At 36.7% G+C, this 23,700-nt stretch overlaps 1 protein-coding gene across 3 annotated transcripts in view; it reads left to right on the forward strand.

Annotated features, from left to right (window-relative positions):
- The window catches only part of LOC126818937 (orexin receptor type 2), a 115,062-nt gene that overhangs the window by 81,202 nt on the left and 10,160 nt on the right, over positions 1 to 23,700 (forward strand). The window contains exons 5-7 of one of the 3 annotated variants that reach the window (XM_050546639.1): positions 1,337 to 1,411; positions 2,873 to 2,894; positions 19,399 to 19,442. In XM_050546639.1, the coding sequence (XP_050402596.1) occupies positions 1,337 to 1,411; positions 2,873 to 2,894; positions 19,399 to 19,429 (128 nt within the window). In that variant the 3' untranslated portion in view covers positions 19,430 to 19,442. Of the gene's footprint in view, positions 1 to 1,336; positions 1,412 to 2,872; positions 2,966 to 19,398; positions 19,443 to 23,700 lie in introns of all 3 variants that reach the window. The other 2 variants (XM_050546637.1, XM_050546638.1) reach the window with 2 other exon arrangements.

The raw sequence follows: 23,700 nt of genomic DNA on the forward strand, positions 1-23,700 counted from the left end.
CATATATTATATTTGATAAATTCTAACATTTGTGGTTAATAATGTAAGGTTGTGGGTTCTGTCACGCATGAATTTATCAATGGCGGGTTTTATATAATAATAATAAAACTCATGTTTATGATACACAAGAATCAACACCTCAAAGAACTTACTAGTCGACTGTGGTTTGCATAAATTGCGAATCGATGAAAAAGTTAATTTTGTGGAACAGTCGCTGAAAATAGTATGTTAGTTGCGACATTTATACGTTAAACCATCAGTTACACCTTCTACTACTACTATTGCGCCCGGGCAGCAGCACTAGACTGCCTACTCTTACTGTCAATGACTCTTTAACGTGCACGCTAATGTGTGCAAAGCACCTCGGGATTTGTTTCCTCACCTGAACAACTAGATGCTGTTCCTTGCCAGGCCCTTAGTCATGCACCTCTGACAAGGCAACAAAAATTTCGGCCAACCCGGGAGCGAATCAGAGGTCTAGTTGAACAGTCAGAGCCTTACTGACCACGGCTCCACCCTGGATACGAGAATTGTTTTAAATCTTTACATAAAACTCTGTAAACGAAAATGCTAGTGACCGTTTTACGGAACTTTTCAATAGGCATAATCGAAACCATTGTGTCCAGTTTTGATTGGGGCTCATACATGGGCCTCTATCTGCATCGGCTCCCCACTTTAAAACTTCTTGATTTATCGAACGACCATCGCTTAACTCCACAAGAGCCACAACGCCAACGACAGTTTCCCTGCTTGTACGACATGCCGACTTTGCAGTTCAAATGGTTGTGGATGTGCCCGTTTAATTATACCATTTTCAGAAAGAGCCCTTTGATTACTCGGTGTGAATAACAGCAATCCATATGTTATATTTGATCAAATCTAACATTTTTGGTCGAATGGATTTCAGCAGAGTTTCATAATGCTTAAATGTTGTAAGTTCTGTCAAGCATAAATTTAGCAATGGCGGTTTTTATATAATAGTAATAAAACTCACGTTTATGATACAAAAAGTGACACCTCAAAGAACTTAGTAAACATTGCAAACCGTGTCTACGTTGTGAATCAATGACAAAGTTAATTTTGCGGAATAAGCACTGAAAATAGTATATTAGATCGGACATGTACGGTTTTCATTGTAAGATCGTTACATCCAGATAAAGCGTAGTCATGGCTAATGTCACATCATCTAGACATCTATAGTAGCTATAAACACGAGAAAATATTTGAATTTAATGGAATATGGAAATTGTTCATGATGTTCTTTTCCAATAAAAGATAATGTGTTGTCATTTGCGTTTATTATATCTCGTTTATCTCCTTGACAATTTCATTATAGGTACATTTCGGAGAGAATTCAGAACAGCGTGTAAACTGTGTTGTGTTAAGGAAAGACCATTGAGATTCTCAGAAGGTATGATTTCTTATGTAATTTGATAAAACTTCAAAAATCACTGTTGATCGATCGTTAGATTTATATGTACCTGCCTAGAGACGTTTCTTGGATCAAAGAAACTTTTAATGCAGGGCCATCTTGATTTTCTACAATGTTTATCACAGAGTAGGTTACCCTTTATACAAATGTAGCTCTTAACGTCGTGGATCATCGAGGTTAATCATCAAGAACAGGCATCTGCAGTTCTTTCGGTAATGTCAGTTAGTTCGCTTATTAGGAATGCAAAGGAGGCATTTAATGTATTGTACATGTATTTGTCTTACTGGGATATGTGGTTAATGTAATGATTTATTTAGAACAAGTCCCACCACACAATGCCCGCATGGCGCAGTATATATGAAAACATATATGGAATCCATTTTATAAAATAATATATTATTGACATCCAATCGATATTCATCGTATGTGCTGGTATTTGCCTTAGTGTTGTGAACTTGACGACGTATCGATCACATCAGTCATCAGTGATCTCAGTTAAAACTAAAACTGTCGATGACATTGAATTTTATCTATTGATTAGTTTGGTTTGATTACAATTAGGTTCTAAATTTTGCATCCCAAAAATGGAACTAAAACCAATCGAAATGTGGCCCCGGGTCACCTTAATCAACACTTTACTTTGATCTAAAACTTGGGTTTAGCTCTTTAAAACTAGTCCCGATATAATTATTAAACTTTAACTGAGGCCAACGCGCTTGTTGTGCACGACCTTATGTATATCTCTGCCCTTGCCATTCTCTTGTGTATCTATTTACTAGTAAAAGGCCAAAATATCAAATGTTAGATATTTAGATTGCCAGTTTTCATAACAACTTTAGATAATTAATATATTAATATACTTTGTTAACAAATCCATATATTTTGTTAACAAATCCATATATTTTGTTAACAAATTCATATATCATGTTAACCAATCCATATATTTCTTTAAAATCCATATATTTTGTTAGCAACCCCATATATATGTTAACAAGATCATATATCATGTTAACCAATCCATATATTTATTTAAAATCCATATATTTTGTTAGCAACCCCATATATATTTTAACAAGTTCATATATCATGTTAACCAATCCATATATTTTGTTAAAATCCATATATTTTGTTAGTAAACCCATATATATGTTAACAAACCCATATATTTTGTTAACAAATTCATGTATTTTGTTAACAAATTCATGTATTTTGTTAACAATTTCATGTATTTTGTTAACACATTCATATGTTTTGTTAACACATTCATATGTTTTGTTAACAACTTCATATATTTTGTTAATAAATTGATATATTTTGTTAACAAATTCAAATATTTTGTTAGTAAATTGTTAATGATACAATTGATAAAATGATGCAGTTTGTTGTTGATAAGTTGACGCTAGTTTTTATTGAAACATTGAATAATTATTTTTTCAACAGGTGCTGCCATAAACACAGAAAGGTTAGTTGACGTCATCATTCTTACAGATTTCAAGTACATATATACATGTGTTGACCGATGTTGACTCTCAGGTTAACCCCTAATATTTTCCTTTTATATTTTTATTTACTTATTTTATTTTATCTTTTGCTCTCAATATTTTATATCAAAGAAGACACCGATAATATAATTTAACATATTATAAACTTTTAAATGTTATATTCAAATTTCTGAAATTTCGGTTATTCCTCTTTAATATGAAATGATTTAACTCGATATGCAAATCGCAACAGTTAACCCCCTTCAGATATTTGTGATATTTTGAGTTCTGTTCATTTGTTCAGATCTGGAACATCGGAGGAATGCGAGAAAGAGAGACTTTAACGTCTACTCGATACAAACTAGGTCATTGTAGCACTATCTTTTCGATTCAATTTTATTTCATGAAATCACTTGCGTTGAGTTCTGTTCATTTGTTCAGACCAGGAACATCGGAGAGAGCGAAAGAGAGAGACTTTAACGTCTACTCGATACAAACTAGGTCATTGTAGCACTATCATTTCGATTCAATTTTATTTCATGAAATCACTTGCGCGTTGGGATCTTTAGCATGAGGGTGGGGGCTGCAGGACCCGGAGAAAACCCATGGGATGGACAGGCAACCCTACTCGTTCTCGCGTACAAGCGGGGAGTCGACACCACGCCACTTGACTCAATGACAGACCTTGTGATTTATGGCGCACGCGTTAAACCATTCAGCCACCCCGTTAAGATCACCGGGGTGACCAAAAAAATGGTAATGGCACGGTTTTAGATTGAGATCAATGGGGTGTAGGATGAGAGCCAGTTCTTTAGGATTGATGAGGAATTATATTGAATTACAATAGAGATTTTCGACCCAACTCTCTACACTGAGAAAAAATGACCTAAAAATAGCATGGCATTTTATGATGATTGATTTATGTTGAAAACACCTCTTAAATTGGAAAGGATTTGTGCAGCTAATGTTACAGTCAACATTGCAAAGACAGTTGACCATGTTTTAGGTCGATTTACAGCCCATTATATGTGCTGTTATTGGTGTTTTTATTTAAAATCTGAAACGATCTGTGTAATTAGTTTAAAAGGAGCTAACCCATAATATTCGAATTAAAAAAAAACGAACTAGAATTCAATATTGGTCCATTTCAATAAGTTCAATAATATCGAAAGGAACCAAAATCTTTTGAGTTATAAACATGCATTTTAAGTTTTATTAAAATCAGATGAATATTGTGACCCTTAGAGTGTCCACAAGCTAAAAACGTGATTTTTCGTATAAACTGTGGCCATAATCCATGAAGTTATTGTCCGATACATGTCAATATCGAAAGGGACCGAGATCGTTGGGAGATAGACCTATATTTCAAGTTTCGTCAAAATCGGATAAAACATTTTGTGATCTGTAGCGTGTCCACAAACAAATTGTGGGCGGACGGACACGGGCGACGGTATAATATTCCATGTGGGCGTATAAAAATTAAAACTTGAATGTAAATCACTTTATATACGTTCATATTACATTAGTAAGTGCTTTTAGGCCCATTTTGTCCCGCTTAGGTTCCAAAGAATAAAGATTTAGCTCCTTTAAAGTAGTCTGACATTTTATGAACATTTATTTATTTTGAAAAAATCCTGTAAAATTGGAAATGATTTGTGCAGCTAATGTTAAAGTCAACATATCAAAGACAATTAACAGACCATATACCGTTATTGGTGCATTATTAAAATCTGGAACGACCAGTGTAACGGGTGTAAAAGTCAACATTGCTATATTACACATCGTCTTTGTAAAAACAATTTCATAACTCTTAGGTTTTTTGTTTTTTGGGGTTGTTTTTTTAAAATTTTGTCAATTTTGTGTCTGTCAAATAAGATAGAATTAAAATTAAATGTTTTTAACATTTACTCTAGAGAATGCCAATGCCAAATTAAATGTCATTCTATAATCTATGTTTAAAGCAAAATCCTGCTCACAATTCCTTACGTATTGTTCATCAATATTTGTACATAAACGTCTATTTAATCATTTCAAAATAACGGTAGTTGACATGACTTTTGAAGGGATTCTCGGATTATCTTTTGACAGCAAATGCATTGAACATAAGCTTGTCGTATTTAGTGCTTATTTACCTCCTGAAAACTCACGCTGGGGACGAAATGTTAGTGATTTCTTCGCTCACCTTCTGACGCAGATATACTTGTTCTCAGAATCGGATGTATTTTTATGCGGTGATTTAAATGCAAGGATAGGGGAATGTAGTGACAGTATTTTGAATATCGATACAGACATTCCACCCAGACAGCATGCAGACAAAGTAGTAAATCAGCATGGACGAGCATTTTTAGAATTTTTATCTGACGCTAAATTTTGCGTTTTAAATGGTCGTTTTGGAGAACCACGGGATAGTAGTGGGTTCACTTCGGTGAGCGCAAAAGGTAAAGCAGTCGTTGATTACATTTGTGTCGCTCACGATTGTCTTAAAAAGTGTTATAATTTTAAAATTACTTCCCCTGAATCTATTGTTAAAGGTGAACTGTTAACATCACTACTAAACTCAAGGTCACGACTACCAGACCATTACTTGCTGCAATTTGACTATCAATTAACACCTGAAATAGAACTCACAGACCATATATCAACGACGCATACTAATTTTCGCAAAGACAAAAGGTTTAAACTGAAACAAATATCGCCTTATTTTTTAGAATCCGAGTCCTCACGGTTGGCATTTCTTGATATTATTGAACATATTGAAAACTATATACAAACACAAGATGATTTGGACAGTACATATTCCCGGTTTTGTGAAACAATGTACTTTGAAATGGACAAACATATACCCAAATTCGACTGTTCCAAGCGTACCAAGAAACGATATAAGAACAATAAACCCTTTTGGAATAACGAATTAACTTCTCTGTGGAAAGGTCTCCAGCACAATGAGAGACAGTTTGTGAAGTTCAAAGGACCCAAATCAGAACGAAACATACTACGTGAAAAGTTCAAAGCTGCTCAACAAATATTTGATCGCACTTTAAGGCGAACAGAGCGATTATATAAACAAAATCTTATGATCGAAATAGATGCAACATGTATCGAAAATCCTAAAAAAATTTGGGATCATCTTAAGAAACTTGGACCTAAAAGGAGTAAGTCAATACCCTTCGAAATCTATAATGACAACGGTGATATCATTTTTGATAAAGATGAAGTTTTGAATAAATGGGCCTCTGATTTCTCAAAAGTATACAGCCCCTCAACAAATAGTGAATTCAATAGTGATTTCCATGAGCAAGTCGTCAAAATAAAATGTGAATTAGAACGCCGTATGCAGGATGACTCATTTCATTCTAATGATCATCTTAACAGTGACATCACTACGAATGAACTAGATATTGTTATAATAAAAGCTAAAAATGGAAAATCATGTGGAAACGACAAACTACCGTATGAAGTATTGAGGTACGCACGTGTTAAAAATGTTCTACTCCGCCTATTTCAACTATGTCTAAACACAGGATATGTCCCATCCGCATGGAAGACAGCGATATTATCCCCCATCCCGAAGGACTCGTCAAAGGACCCCCGCATTCCAACAAACTATCGAAGCATAAACCTTTTATCATGTGTAAGCAAACTGTATTCGTCTCTCTTAAATATACGTCTTGTATCTTTTCTCGAGGACAATAATGTTATAGTCGAAGAACAAAACGGTTTCAGACCACACCGGTCGTGTCTAGATCATGTATTCGTAACGAACTCTATCGTTCGAACACGGATATTAAATAAACAGCATTCGTTTTCCGCATTCATTGATTTTCAATAAGCTTTTGATTGTATTGACAGAGAGTCGTTGTTCTATAAGCTCCTTATTAATAATGTTGACGGTAATTTCTACAATTCGATTAAATCTATGTACACAAACACCTCAGCATATGTGAGGATAAATAGTCAGACATCAGTTTCGTTTCCCTGTTCATCTGGAGTTCGTCAAGGTGATAATTTATCGCCAACATTATTTAATTTGTACATTAACGATTTGGCAAGAGGTCTAAACGAGCTTAATAAAGGCATTGATATTGGTGGTCGAAAAGTTTGTGTTTTACTCTATGCCGATGATATTATTTTGCTAGCACCCACGGAATCGGATCTACAAACGATGCTCGATTATACAGCTGAGTGGTGTAAAAAGTGGAGGTTGTCCATTAATAACTCTAAAACAAATATAGTTCATTTTAGACCAAAAAGGAAACCAAAGAGTACGTCCCAATTTCAATTCGGTACACAAAATATAGAGTATGCCTCTTCTTATAAATACGTAGGAATAACATTGGATGAACAGTTAAACTTTGAAAACTGTGCCACAATACTTTCGCAATCTGTAAGTCGCGCCATGGGGGCTGTCATTTCTAAAAATACATTCTTATAAAACAATAAGCTTTAAAACATATGAAAAACTGTATGAAAGTTGTGTTGTTCCTATAACTGATTATTGCTCTGGTGTTTGGGGATTCAAACAATTTGACAAGATTGATCAAACACAAAACCGAGCAATACGTTATTTCTTTGGACTCCACAGGTTTGCGCCTAAGGTGGCCTATAATGGCGATATAGGTTGGACACCATGCTTTATACGACGATGGACCAATATGGTGAAGTTGTGGAACAATCTTGTATCAATGAGGTCTGATCGTTTAATTAAAGATGTGTTCGAAGCTGATTATAATAACGAAAATGGGAACTGGTGCTCCGAAGTAAAATCCGTGTTCAATAGTGTTCAAATGGGTCACATTTTCAGTAACAAACAACAATGTAATATAAAAGAAATAGAACAAAAACTTATTAATAACTACTCAAATGACTGGTCGACCGAAATAAAATCTGTCTCCAAACTTCGAACGTACACCAAATTTAAAGATACATTTAGTACAGAGACTTACGTCACCACCATTCTTAGCAAAGTTGAAAGATCACATTTAGCCCAGTTCAGGTGTGGTATTCTACCCCTGAGAATTGAGACTGGCCGTTATACTAGTCAAAAGATCGAGGATAGATTGTGTGTAATGTGTCATTCTGGAAGTATCGAAGATGAGTGGCACTTCCTTCTTCATTGCCCAAAATACAATGACGAAAGAAGAAAAATGTACGAAGCAATGACAAAACATGAACCTGATTTCGAAAACTTAAATGACAATGCCAAAATGATTAAACTAATGAATCACCCTCGATACTGTGCAAAATACATTACAAAGTCGTTTAATATAAGACGAGAATTCTTATTTAATCCTAACTAATTGTATATAAATAATCTCTTAACAAAATAACTACAAATATTTATATTATTACATGTACTTATTTACTTTATTATTAATTATATTTAAAGTGACTAATAGGCCCAAGAGGCATGGTGTTTGAACTATGTCATAAGTTATATTGTATATAACATAACATATGTCACTATAATAAAAATTTCTTCTTCTTCTTCTTCTTCTATACCATTGTGATCTGACTATGTTTGGGCCGATTTCTTCACAGTAGTGTTGAAAAAGAGCCCACTCTTTTTGTTAAAGTTTAGAGCTATACTGGGAGATGTTAGGGTAAGACCAACTACGGACATATTTTGTTTGTCGGTTGTAGCTAACTAATTCTAATCCGATTAGCTCGACTTAACCAGAGTCTATTCTAATAAACGTATATGAGAGTTGTTCACTCACGAATATTACAACACCTCCAGAACCCCCCTTTGTCAGGTTAGGACGATCTTTCCGCAAAAATATATACTCCGTCAGTTTTGGGTCCTTCAGTTATGGATCTGATTTTGATTCCTGTATGCATATGTGTCAATCGCGGTCTGAAACCATTCGTATTTTTCATTATGGTTAACTTATTGAATACACCGATTAAATTATTGGATCATTTGATTGGATAGGTTTAATTCTAAGTAATGAGCCAGTTAGAGTATTCGTTAGTATTTTTCTTATTTATTTGATCATTAGCCCTGGGATTCTTCTTATTTTTATGCACGTGTCAGTGGTTGGGTGATTGTTAGATATTTTCTTCTTTTTATCCGCATGTGAGATGTAATCATCTGAGTAGTCAGATAACATCTCATCGTCATAAACCTCAATATCCATGGATGACATTTAAAACGAAATCTTCATTAAACGAAATGTTCTTTGTGTATTGAATTCTAAGAATTTCCTTTGTTTCAATAAATTTGGTGCAGATTTTGTCGGGGGGTTGGATGTCCGAATGGTAAGCAAGTGCGCGCTCTGTCATTGAGTCAGCTGACGTGATTTCGATTCCCCGGCTGCACGTGGCAAGGAGTAGGTCACCTGTCCAACCTCGCGGGTTTTCCGGTTTTCTCCCATTGCTAAAGACCAATACGCGAAAGCGAATTATTGAAATAAAATTGAACCATGCTATTGTCCCGAAATGCCCTAGTTTGTGTCGACTAGCCATTAAACTATCTCACTATCTCTCTGTGTGTGCAGGTTTTGTCAGGTTAATAGCTTAGATGAACGTGTATTACTGCTGTGCGAGTCGGAACATTTGTCGCACACTGATTTACCTTTACAGTGAGCCTCGTTATGTCCAAACTTTTGACATTTTTTACATATCTTGACAAGGGGAATACATGGGTATAATGTTCTTATCTGATAGCCTAATTTTATTTTTTCCCTTTTTAAACGTGATTTGTATGGTTCCTGATTTTTTGCCATCTGAGATTCTGTACCTATATACACGTGTAACTTCATACCCATTGGATTGAAGATCGTCTAATAGTTCGTTGTTTAAGTATTCACATGGGATAGCATGAATAATAAATACCCTGCTCCAGCTCCTGGTTAGAGATAGGGGTGGGACAACTACAACTTCTACTCAGTTTAATTGTTCCATCTTGCATGCCATTTCAGCATCGCAGGGATTGTCAATATTTTAATTTCAGGAGTGTCTTTCATAACCCCATTTGATTTTGATTTCCTCGCTGATAGTTTTGGTTTCTATAGCTATAGATGTATAGCTATATACATGTACCAATTTACACTAAATAGGAAATTTTTTTATCTAAATATACTTCAAACACATTTATTTTTCTAATCTTCAAAAAAAATGTTTTAGAATTTAATTTGCAGATGGAAAAAAGTTAATATCACGAGCTCATTAAGCCGCACCGATGTAATTACTATCAGTGATAGTAGCGGCCTAGCGAATATTCACTGCAGATCAGTGTTGGTGATAAGGTCAGACATATCTGGTTCAATGATCAGGCTTCCATATTATCTATTTTCTGTTAATTTTGTCTTCGGGTTTTCCCAGATATTGACTTCACGTGATTTTCTTATATTCCACGTGTACTTTTCCACACTCTATGTAAATAGTGAAATTGTATTTAAAATTGTATTCAAACATATTTTGTTTCATTGCCGGGCTTCTGTATTGTTTATTGAGGCGCTGAATAATGGTGGTATCAAATTGAATTAAACTATGTATCCCGTTTTTCGATCGCCCGATCTATTAGTTCTAAAATCAAAAAGAAACTGGTTAATCAACTGATTGGTTTGGGCGCCATGACACGATCGGAAAACTAACATGCCCTCGAGGACCATCACCCCACTACCACGAGTAGCGAGACAAGGGTTAAAATACCACAGATTGTACATACAATTTACTATGTATAATAGTTACCTTATATATTTCGGTTATACCGTTCCTCACAATACAAATGAAATGGGATTTAACGTCCTACTGGAGACGGACATACGCTTTGCAGTGTGCAATGGGGAAAATTTTGCCCGGACTTTTATATTGAATTCCAACTCCCATGGTATCTTTTACGTACACGCCTATGGGAGTATGCGTGACCTTGTTTTTTCGTTCCATCCGGACGACTATTCGTTGTCCGTTGCCAGGCCCTCTGCCCTGCACCACTGACAAGGGGGAACCACACCGGCAAATGCCGATGATTTTTCTCGGTCAACGCAAGAATCGAACACGTCTTACTCACGGCGCCACCGTGACCCCATCCTCACAATACCCCTGGGATACTTATATTTATTTGTGAGAATATAATGTCGGTCCACTATGCTGTTAACAACTTATGTCAACTATGTACAGATGAGAGCATTTCGTACATTAAACCTGCTAATCTAAAGTGCATTTACGTCTGCTCACGAATGGGATTAAACCCGTGGGTAGTTTACTCCCAGGAACCAGACTCTGAAGACAGCGTTCAATATCAGTACATATGACAAGTAAAACTCGTATAGAATTACTTATTGATTAAAATTAAAAATTAAAAACTTATTGGTTAAAAACTAATTGACTGAAATTCTGATGAGCAGACGGAGATAATAAAGCATAATGATACACCTCAAGAAAAATAACGGTTGTATACTGGATCGGCACAATTCATAGTTAGAATTCATTGTTCCAAAAATGTTGCTTAACCAGACACTGATAGGATATCATGTTAAACTCTTCTGTCCCACAATATACCAGTTTAATCTGCTCCACGCTAAAGATGTTAATTAGTTTTGATATTGATGTGATATTTGAACAAATTACTAGTATATATACAGTCCAATAATACAGAAGATAATATTAATGTAATATTTGAACAACCCTGTTTTCGCTTGGGATTTATAAACACCTTTAAAGATCACTTTCACTTGATGAACAAAAATGACAAGGCTTATATCTTAATCATCGGTATTCACATCGGCGTCTTCTTAATTTTAGGATTCACTAATAACGTTCTATAGGAGAGACATATATTCCAGCCGCAAGGCAAAGAATATTTAGTATTACAAATTAGGTTATATAGGCAAACTAACGGGTTTACTTCACAAATAGCAATGCTCTGAGGAAACTGTATTCTCAGCTAGGATACAATCCATAAAATTACCAGTATATAGAATAGTAACCGATATTTGACAGATCAGATTAAACAATAAATCAAAGAAACTGTTGTGATGTATTCACGGTTAACTGACTGCCAAATTAATCCTGCAGCAAATAACACTCGGTCATTGACATTATTATAGAGGCATTAACAAACTGGGCCAGATGCATTTCCATTTAGTCTAACCACTAGTTATCATTACGTTACGTTTAAAGAAACAACTTTTGGCAATAGGCATAACAAAAGGAAGTTCTACTTTTTATACGCTCACATTTTCATGTCAACGTATATTGTGGTCGCCCCTGTCCGTTTGAAGTCCACATGTTGTTTGTGGACACTCTTCAGGTCACAATAAAAAAAATTCTGATTTTGACGAAACTTGAAATATAGGTTTATATCCCAAAGATTTCGGTTCCTTTAGATATTTGCAAGTATGGAACCGTAACTTCGTGGATTATGGCCTCTGATTGTACGAAAATTCACGCATTTAGCTTGTGGACACTCTAAAGGTCACAATTTTTATCCGATTTATATCCAAAAGATCTCGGTTTCTTTCGATTTTTGCGCAACTTTTTGAATATATCACCGGCACACCATAATAACATCGAAAGAAGTTATTTCCGAACAAAGGGTCTCCTTTCAGTACGTCATGAGGTCAGCAAGTCTGTCTGAAATCATGTGTTCGTCTTGACGTCATACAACTCATTATCATCCTAATACCTTCCCAGAACATGATAACGTTGAGTGAACCTTAAATATACATTCCTACGACAGTATTTATAGATTAAATATTTCCAAGAGAAGTATGGAAATCCGGTATATATGGAAAGTAGAGACGCCCAATTTTACTAGAAAAATACTGGATTACCTGAAAAACACCCATGTAGTCCAAGCAAGATAGCAAAAGTGCGGGCAGTTGCTGCAATAGAAATGCCGACCACGGTTTATGGTCGGTTTAGACGTATATTATGACCAAAAAAAGTCCCAGTCCGAAATCCGTGCCCAAATGGGTCAAATTGGCCAAAATCCAAAATGGTCACCGCTTTTGGCTTGTAAATTCCAATGTCCACCCACTTATCACAATATGATCGAGTTTGGTATCAAAATATACGTTTTCGGGGTAACTGAATCCATTTCCATACACATTTTTGTTATAAGCGTTACCGCTGAGTCAATAATAGGGGTTATTCAAGATGGTGGTCAGTTTTGGCGGGAAAATTCGAATTTTACTTAAGGATCAAGTTTGGTGTCAAAATATATGTTTTGTACATATTTTAGTGATTAGTGATTCCCTGTGTCAATATAGGAGAAATTCCAATTTGGGATTTAGTTTTCCAATTAGGGATTGGAGATTAATGATACTCCTACCTTAGACCTAATACAATGACTTTCATCCAGTATAAACTAAATTTCATTTGGAGTGTCTCCTAGTTCACTGCGGTAGCGGCATGGGGCTATGTTGACTGGGGCCACTGTCAGGTCACTGCAGAAGCTGGTCGTACCTTTTGAAGCACGTGGCACAAAATGATTCAGATGTTGAGACACAGATGGATACAGTATCGCCTGTTTGTCAGATAGACAGTGAAGCATTGAATAATGAATAACCCATAGTTATTGGTCAATGTTTTAAGGTTAATGAAGTGGAGGAGTCTGTATCAAGGTCTAGAGGGTCTTCGGTGCCAAAATTCATTTTTGCGGACTGTTGTCTTTTACATGGTCTGTAGGAAAGACTAGCAGACGGTCCATTACAACAGCGGTGACCGCTGTTACAACAGTAAACAGTAGAACTCGCAATGCCTATTTTTTGGACAAGCCAAGACAGGACAAATGACGACTTGACATTAATCTAGTTGTATTTAATAAATCAGCATTGAGGCTGGTGTCCCTAAATAGATGACACTTATTAATTACTTGCACATCTAACTTATTTATAAAACATCTAGCACAGAAATTGTTATTCACTCTGTGTAACCTAAGCAAAAAATCTAATTGCCTACCCTGCCCTCATAAATGCAAAAACAAAAGAAACCCGAAATGGTTGATAACGCTCAAATACGATGAGATTCCCTAACAAGGTATATGGGAGGCAGCGGGGGTGACTATGTGCCTTCTCTTCTGAAAATGTGCCATCGAATATCGTGTCCCCCTTTCTGCTGTCACCTGTAATTTCCTTGACCTGGCTTAAAGTGTATTTTGATCGTCGTCTCGTTCTTGAGGTTGTCAGTCTACTTTCAATTCTACCTCCCTACCCCTACCCTCATTAGATAACAGAATCGAATGAAACTTGGCAGGTACCCTTTGTAAAGAATACCAGTCCCTTTTGATGCTTGTTTTTCTTTACTCACAGGTCGTTTAGTTCTTTACTGCAGCTAACTATGTTCATGTTCGGATCTTTGTGACTCAATCATAATCCCTTAACCAAGTGTCAATGTATGGTATGTCATGGCATATATGTCAAACCGCTTCTACCATGTGCCATAGAACTCAAATTTTCCCCGATCCTACCCCCCCCCCTCCTAAAGTGCCCTAACTTTGGTCTGCCTACCCTCGGAGGCCCTAGCACGCCTTTGGCTTATTGTTGAACTTAGTCATGACTTTACACCAAGCTTTATTCTGTCCTAAATTCTCTGCCATTGAAATCGGTATCTCCGCTCATTCTTGAACGTAAGCCAGGAATCTTAATCGGCTCATCATTGTCGGCCTCCAATACCCGTTATCTTTCCGTCATTTTGGGAATGACGATGGGCAGTTCACTGCATATCTGACAAACAGGCGATATTGTATCAATCTGTGTCTCAACATTTGTATCATTTTCTGAAATAAATTCACCACGTGCTTCAATTTTCGCCCACGACACTGCGCTCACAGTGGGCTGAGAGTGTCCCCTTTCGTCATGCCTGCTACGCTGCTTCCGTAGTGAGCAGTGGTCGACCAGAGCGTCTAAATGAAATTTGGTTGATGCTTGATGAATGCCATCGTATTAGATCTGAGGCGGACTCGACCACTCGTAATCCCCAAATCTCCAATGGGATTTCCCATTATTTTGACCCAGGGGAACCAGTTAATTACCAAGATGAAAAAAATGTGTCGAAAATGAGATCAGCTGCCTTCAAAACATATATTTTGACACCAAATGAGGTAATTTTGTAAAATTCGAATTTTCCCGCCAAAACTGGCCGCCATCTGAAATTATTTCCTAATATTGACTCCGCGGTATAACTAATGACCAAAATGTGTATGGGAATGGATCCAGCTACCTCGAAAGGATATTTTATGATACCAAACTCAATCATATTATGGTAAGTGGATAAAAACTGGCATTTTCCAGTCAAAACCTGCGGCCATTTTGGATTTTTGCCAATTTGACCCATTTGGGCATGGATTTCGGACTGGGACTTTTTTTGGTGATACTATACGTCTAAACCGACCATAAAACGTGGTCGGCATTTCTATTGCAGCAACTGCCCGAAATGGTGCGAAATTGAGTTAAAATGCCTGGACTAATGGGGCAACAAGCCTTGGGCAAAAATGTCAGGGTATCACTAACTGTCAGTTCCACGGCTGACTTAGGGAGCGGTTGTTATCTTTTGAGCGAATGGGTAAACGGTTTTGGGAACATTGTGAGGTTTAAACGTACAAATACTCTGCAATTAAACGGCGGAAAAGAAGTCAACCGAAGATTATCCAAGAATATACTTAGTTTTCAATGTGTATGGTAAATGGACAGGCCCTCCCTCAATCAAGTTATGGGACAAACATGGCTTCTAAAAATAGATTTTGTATATCTTGGGGAATTTCCTCGCGAACACAATGTTTTGAGAGGGATTTGATTTTGATAGATTAATTAGTTTGAAATATCATCAAATCACGTAGTTTGTACATGGAAAGGCATCTTTAACAGCGCTATTGCACACTGGATCTTTAATTGTGCCTTTAATCAAGGATATGAAAGCGGTAAAACAATTTAATCGCTTCGCTATCCCCACAGAATGGGGGCGGTAACAAAAATTCCATCGCTTCTCTATCTCAAAGCTACGCTAGGTTAACTGGCTCTTCTTTCAAACGATGATAGCGTTTAAGTTAAAGTAATAGCGATGTATACAGCGTTTAAGTTAAAGTAATAGCGATGTCAACTTCACTTAGAAGGATATTGCATCGTGGACTACATATACACAGTTCCAAGACGATCCATTACAAATTATGGTCTGTAGGCAACACACACACACACACACACAAAGAACAAATGAGTGTGGCTCAGCCCCTGGGGGTCTGGCGTACACCAAAAATAATAGAGGCCATCCTTAGGGAATAAGGAATAAGTATGAAACGTTTTCAAGTCGATCCATTAGGAATTGTGGCCTGTAGGCGATAGACAGACAAAGAGAAAATAAGCGTGGCTCTGCCCATGGGGGTTGGGCATACACCACAAATTAAAGGGGTGATCCTTAGGATATAAGGAATAAGTATTAAAGTTGCAAGATGACAAACAAAACAAAATGGACGTGGTTCTGCCCCTGGGGGTCGTTCATGCACCAAAAACAATATACAGAATAAGTACACAAAGTTTCCAGACAATCCATTAAGGATTGCGCCATGTAGGCAACCCACAGACACACACATACGTCCACCTTATGAATGTAGGTGTATAACTTAAGCCGCAATTTGCTTGTATTAAAAATTACTAAAAAAAATACTTTGGCATAAATTCTACAGTTTATGTATATTCAAAACACTTTCTTTTAGCTTTATCAGAGTAATTAATTAATCTCATTGTATTGACATGTATGATCTGGACTAGAGGTGTTTATGTCGTTTTTCCCGCTTCTTTATGACCATGCTTTGGCCTTTTTGTAATTTCATAGCTTTTTTTTTACCAGATTCTTCATAATATAAAACCAACGGCCATTTTTCTTGTGTTAAATTATGTTTAAGGTATGTCTGAATTTGCTGAGGTGCTGACATTGTTTCGACCTACAGTTCGACGTGTAAAACACTACATACGGTATCGCCACTGTTTGTCAATAAAAACGTCAGAGTATTATCCAAACGACACTTTCCAGGCCACACTGGGACGATTTAAGTTATGGCTTGAACGTATACAAAACCACTGATTTTCTTTACCATTAGGTTCTCAGAATGGTGCAGCACATAGTTCATGTTCTGTAGTATTAATTGTGCATGCATCGTATTACAAAACTTTAAGTACGGAAATAATTCAATAAAAAAAGATAACGCCCTAAACAGTCGCCATACTTGTTTTCAATTTGTAGAACAAACATGGCCATGACTGATGACGGGTATAAGAAGATAGGCAGACCACGCCACATCCATCATATGCCTTGTCAGGCACACTTTCCACATCCGGCTGGCTATGTCAACTGCTACACGCTCGACTGGTTGAGGTTTTTTCACTATCAGCGTACTGAAAATATTATTGCTACACAATTATTATGTCTGATCAGGTAGAATCACCAAATAACGAGACAGAAACTTATTTGGTGTTTCTACGTTGTTGTACAAAAGATTTCACGAAATAAGAACATGAATGGATTTGTTTGGGGTAGGACAGTTTTTCTCTTTTTTGGAGCAATAGTAAACCGTGGTTGGCTTATTTCATCAAATTGGTAAAATAATATGTACCTGATCGGACATAATAATTGTTTAGCAATAATATTTTCAGTAAGCTGATAGTGAAAAAAAACACCAACCAGTCGAGCTTGTCACCTAGCTACGAGAACGTAACTAAAAACGCTGAGATATACTGATGTTCTTGTTTTTAGCAACGATTGGATGCCTTTAGTTCCAAGTGGCAAACTCAATTTCTTTATTAATGTATGTACCATCTTAAAAATAAGTTAATTTTATACTATTAGTACTTATTACACATACGCAGTCCAATCTACTGAAAGAACATTCATGTATCAGCAAATATTGACAATAAAGTAAATCCAGCGTTGTTTTTTTTATCAAAATTGATTCGGACGTTCATAATTACGCCGTAATACCTACTGCGCAACTCTGATCAGATGGGTACTTTGATTGGCTATTGCACACGAGGCCCCGCCTTTATGTGTGTACAGACGTAAATTTAAAATGTCGGAAAAAGCTTAATTGTAGTTGGGTGTTGCAGAAATATTATAAATAACAATAACCAATCGTTGTTTTGATTAAAAATATTATCAATTTTGTTTACAAATGCCGGGTGCGAATCGCTCCCGCATTTGCTACATTGATGGCAATGGCCTCATCTCTTATCTCGAAACACGGAGGGTTGAGAGATTAAGGTTTGTTATCTAGTGTCACCATGTTCCTGAAGCAACGACTGCGAGTTTCACAAGATGTACGTAGTTAAAGCGAGATCAAGCCTTCTATTGAAAATGGCGTGTCACGTGTTTGACAAGGCATCTGGATTTGGGCGTGGTCTGCCTTTGTTTTTACACACCGTAAACATTCGCCATGTTTGTTCTACAAATTGAAAACAAGTATGGCGACTGTTTTGGGCCTTAATTTTTTTTATAAGCCCACATTTTCATGTGGACGTATATTGTCGTCGCCCCTGTCAGGCCATCCGTCCGTCCACAATTGTATGTGAATACTCTACAGCTCACAATTCTTATCCGATTTCAATGACACTTGAAATATAGGTTTATCTCCCCATGATCTCGGTTCCTTTCGATATTAGCATGTATCGGACCGTAACTGCAGAGGTCACAATTTTACCCGATTTGGTTTAAACTTGAAATGTATGTTTATAACCCACAGATCTCGGTTCCTTTCGAAATTCGCGCATATCGGACCATAACTTCCTGAATTATGCGAAAAATCACGTTTTTAGCTTGTGGATCCCATAGAGGTCACAATTTTTATCAGATTTAAAAAAAACGTGTGAATATATCACCGTTACACCCTAAGGATGGTTGAGTTCGAATTTCGTAAAAATCTGACCGAAACTGACGTTCGCAAATTTGTATGCAAATTGTGTAGAAGTGTGTAATACGAAGGTTGTGGGCCCTCTAGAGGTCACAATTTTTATCCGATGTTGATGAAACTTAAAACATATCTTTATATCCCAAAGATCTCAGTCCCTTTTGATATTTGCACATTTCAGGCCATAACTTTCTGGATTTTTGCCCCTGATTGTACAAAAAATCGTATTTGTTTTTAGCTTGTTCTCTGTCCAACTGTTGCAAAATGTGGGCGTATCCTGTCTGGCAGCCGCTGGTTTATTTAATTATTTCTGCAGTTTTGTAATCGGATTTCAGCTTTAAAGTGGTAAAATATTATTGGGGGCTTGCAAAATGTTACATATTGTTTGCTTTAAATGTTTATTTAAAGTGGTAATGGATCTATGCAAGTCAGAAAATTTGTCTACATTAATGGGCCTTTAATCATATCAATTGTTGAATATATATATTAATTTAGAAATTCCAACAATTTCAGATACTAAGCAATGGGGGGGGGGGGTGTAGATAACCATAATATTATATTCCATAATCTAACTCCATGCAAAGATTGGGCGTGGTTGATTTTTTAATTTATGGTCACTTTAATTATACAAATTATCTCCCCTCTTTCAGGAAATCTCAGAAACACTGGTATTCAGAATAAAACAAATGACGAGGTCAGCCTTCACTATATACCTTGTAACATTTATTGTATTTAAAATATATAATTAATCTGTAGAATGAACGGGTGGGATGGTGTAGTGTGTTTTTAGGTTGGTTTTGGTTTTGGGTTGGGGTTTTTTTGTTGCTGTTTTTTTTTTGTATGGATATTTCATGTATCTGTCAGTTTTGTAACTCACCAAATAGGCTTTCTTAAACGCCGATTTGCACGACTCGTTGTCAGTGTAATATTGTAAAATCGGGGATTCTTGGTCACTGAATGCATGTGTGTAAAATTTGATTACTGTGTGTTTGCTTCGTCTATTTCAAACTGGGGGTTATTTGTTTCCAAGTTTGGCGTAATGCTGTATTCGTTATCGCTTGGAAATATCGTATTTCCCACTAGGAAATAGTAAATACCACACTTGTCGTGTTCGGGTGCACAAGTGGGAAAATCAACATGGCTGTCATTATTAAAACCTTTAACCAACATTTGTGAAATTTAAATCGCTAAAAGGGATATCAGTCCAAAGACGTTTCAGTTCAGTATTTACAAAGATATGATGAATTGGAAATTTAACATCGTTCAGCATTTAATGCAAACGATATAAACAAGCCAGTGTAACCCTTAAATATTGGTCAATCTTTTGATGGGCCTCTTTTAAATCCAATTAAATTCAAGCTAGAAAACATCTACATATTCCGTTGGTCTATTTTGGTTTAGTTTTCTTAATTAAATGTTAAATAATCAATCTAAGAACAATTTATCGTACATTAAGAAGTGAAAAATTAGATAAAGTCTATTGTCGATTAGCGCCACGGTCAATTAGCTAAGCATTGTGTCTACTGGTAATATCTATTTGTTACGGTATGTAGACATTTTAAATTTCAATGAAACGTAGTACGTTAATCCCCAAAAGACCTAGTTTGTTCCGATTGGGCTTTAAACCACAGTTACTGAAACATGTTTGTTCATATAGACGTACAACAAGTTAGTGCAAAATAGAAAGCCGGGTATTTTTTCTCGTTTTCTGTTTAATGTGTTTCTTGTCATTGTCCAGAAAATGTATACATCCCAATATGTAAAATTCTTTAAATCACGTATTCAGATCGATATGCACCTCCACAACAAATATATAACTACAAAAATAGTAATTTACCGTTCAAAACGTTCAACTTTGTAACTTTGGTTGCCATATTGTTACGTCATATGTCGTAAACTAAATATAATTTTAGCTACCCTAGTTCTCCAGTAGAAATGACGACTTCCGATCCAGTTGTTGTAGTTACGAACGCTATTTACTAATTCATTAGTCGTATTATCCATAAAACCAAGGAGTAACGAATACAGTATTAGCTGCATAAAGTAAGGTTTATCATCGAGCTTGCATTGGGTCCATTGCCTGTCTGGTAGGTTTCTCCAACAACAAAGGACCTCCAGGCGAATTATTGAGAAATAAAATGTTATTCCCCAAGTAGACTAGTTTATGCTTAGCGGACGTTAAATCCTATTAAATTCCTTACTGTATACAGTGAAATCCCGCTGAAGTCAGCATTACAGGCTACTCACGCATACGACCACATTTTAAAAGAACCAATTTTAACCTTTTTTTTTAAATTTAACCATTTATTCAAATTGCACTTTTAAAACGATATAGGTTACATCAAAGATGCATTATGTAAGCGCTGCATGTTCACTTTCAATATTCCCAATTTGAATCTTAGAGATGCATCGTGTAAGATTTTGATGAAGAGCAGGTCGTTCTTGCTATAATAGAACAAAAATAGATAATGCAACGTGACTGCATTGAAAACTTCATTGAAATTACTTTATTCTGAGAGAAATTATCACTGAAGTTTTGACAAGATGTGGCTTAGGTTGTTTATTATCGTAACAGCGGTACTTGTTATTCGAGAATTAGCCTCGCTAAATTAAATCATTAAATGGCGATGGGATTTCAATCCGTTTAAATCGCCACAATCTGATGATCTAAAGAGCTGATTATATGTGAATAAATGTTTATAATTTAAATAACATTTGAAGCAAAATAAAGACCTGCAATAGGCATACGACTTCACAAAACGTTTACATACAGTACATACGTAGTATTATCATAAAGGCTGACTAGACTGAAGCCTAGGACCCTGCCAAAACCATGGGCCAACAAAACGCAGGGGCCCGTGCAACCTTTCGTTTTTCTTTTAGTTCGTCACAATTACAAGACGGCTACGATAACGTCATGTTCGATTCAAGGTCCAATTGTACACTTTTACTTGTTTCTCTAATCTAACTTTCTGATAAAACTTAGCTTAGAGGGATTGCGGGACAATGATTGATGAAACCATGTTGGATTGATTGATTTTATGTGATCTTCATTTCTATTATCAGTTTCACGGGACATCTAAAAATCCAATCTTTACTTCCTCGCGGTTTTACTTATTAATGACCACACCACACGAAGATCTATATGACTTCCTTGTTTGTTATTGGATAGAATCATGCTGGAGCACTACACAGTTGGATCAGAATATTTGAACCCGGCTATAATCTTAGAATGCACTACATAGTAAAGGCTAACGTTAACCTTTTAATAAAGGAGACTGGCATGTCTTTTATAGCGTAATCTTATCAAAACTAAAGTGTCTTGGCTTTGAAGAATATTGTGCAATAGGCAGCCATTTTTTTTTTAAAAAATGGTTTCGTTTATAGAATTTTAAGGTCAATGCTTGCAGGACTGTGTCAAGTAGAGCCATAATCGAGTGTTTTTTTGAAGTGCTGGTAAAATATCGCTAGCATGGGTATACGGCCCCTCAAGTTCAGCCTAATACCAGATTATTATATTTGGAGGGTCTAACTTGTGCTCTAGACCCTTCATTTATTAAGCAGACACTATTATCTGTATCAACCGAATCCTCTCGCGGCTATATATCACATCATTACCTGTACTATAACGCGTGCCATGAACAAGGCATGAGGTTACGATAGCAAATTGGTTCGCCGATTCTGAAATCCCTTCGACCAACATGCGTTAATATCGCCATACTAAGCATTTGTTATAATTTCGTTTAAGACTTGATATGTTCGACTAAACACCTAAAAGGTCCCTGATTCGGTCGGTCCTGGTTCTCCCTGAGAAAGTTTCTCGGGATCTTCCAGTCTTGTTTCTCAGTGGTCAGTATTGTTCTGTATGGATAGCCTTCATGGGTGGTCCGGGATTCGGCAAAAAAAAAATCTAGTTCATTTCATTTTATTTACACCAATATGACTGCTTTAATCTTTATGTTCAAAGGGAGCCACAGTGGCTAAGTGAGTAAGACGTTGGCTCGCCAAACGGGAGGCCAGGTTTTCGGTCCCTGCATTGGCCGAGATCCAGTGTACATTCGATAAGAGTAGGCCGTAGCGCCGCTGTCCGGGCACAATTTCCCTCATAGCACAATGTATGGTGTATGCCCGTCTTCATTAGCCCAGTCGGAGCAGAACAGTGGGACGTTAAATCCCATTTCACTTATCTTCAAAAATTACGTGGTTGTGTTACACTAAATTTTAGTCTACATTTAGCGAACATAACTAAAGCCTAGCTTACATGTATGTTGTCCTAAGACGCGACTCGTAATCGGCGATTGGTTTACGATCAAGTGGAACTGGTCAGTCGTGACTACCTGGGCGCTCTTATGACTGGTGTAAGTCTGAGTCGCACATGTTCTACTCCTACGAGTGGAGACAACCAGTTGTCCCTAGTCGCAAGCGACATGAGCGCACCTTCGACTACGTTGAGTCGGTGCCTTGCTGAGGTAGCCAATACGATTCGGTTTTTTTAGTCACGTGGTGGACAAGTGGTTTGAGCCCATTTTGTAGGTTATCACGTGGTAGTCATGTGATAAGTTGTGGCTCCAATTCTGCAATTGCCCCAGGCGACTATGATCAACTGATTGCTCGTGGTTGCGTCCTGTCGTGGATAAATTCAGTCGTAGCGACACACGATCTCAATTGCTGTTAGTCGCCGTCATTTTTATCGCGTCGTAGGGTGACATAAGCTATGCTTAACTGGCGACACATCTCGCGACTATTGGCATTGTAAGCTTCTTGGAGAGCCCGCTAGCTAATCAACGGATAAAATAAAAACAACGTTGATTGGCATGAAAGCACGAATTCCGATTTCGAGTCTTAGTCCTAATAATATGTATACAGTATTTGTTTACAAGTAATTAACTTTAAGTATATATCCTCGGGTTCTTATTTCTAATTAACCTGTTTTCCTACACCCACGCTATAAT

This window comes from Patella vulgata, chromosome 4, assembly GCF_932274485.2.
Source record: "Patella vulgata chromosome 4, xgPatVulg1.2, whole genome shotgun sequence".
Lineage (NCBI taxonomy): Eukaryota > Metazoa > Mollusca > Gastropoda > Patellidae > Patella > Patella vulgata.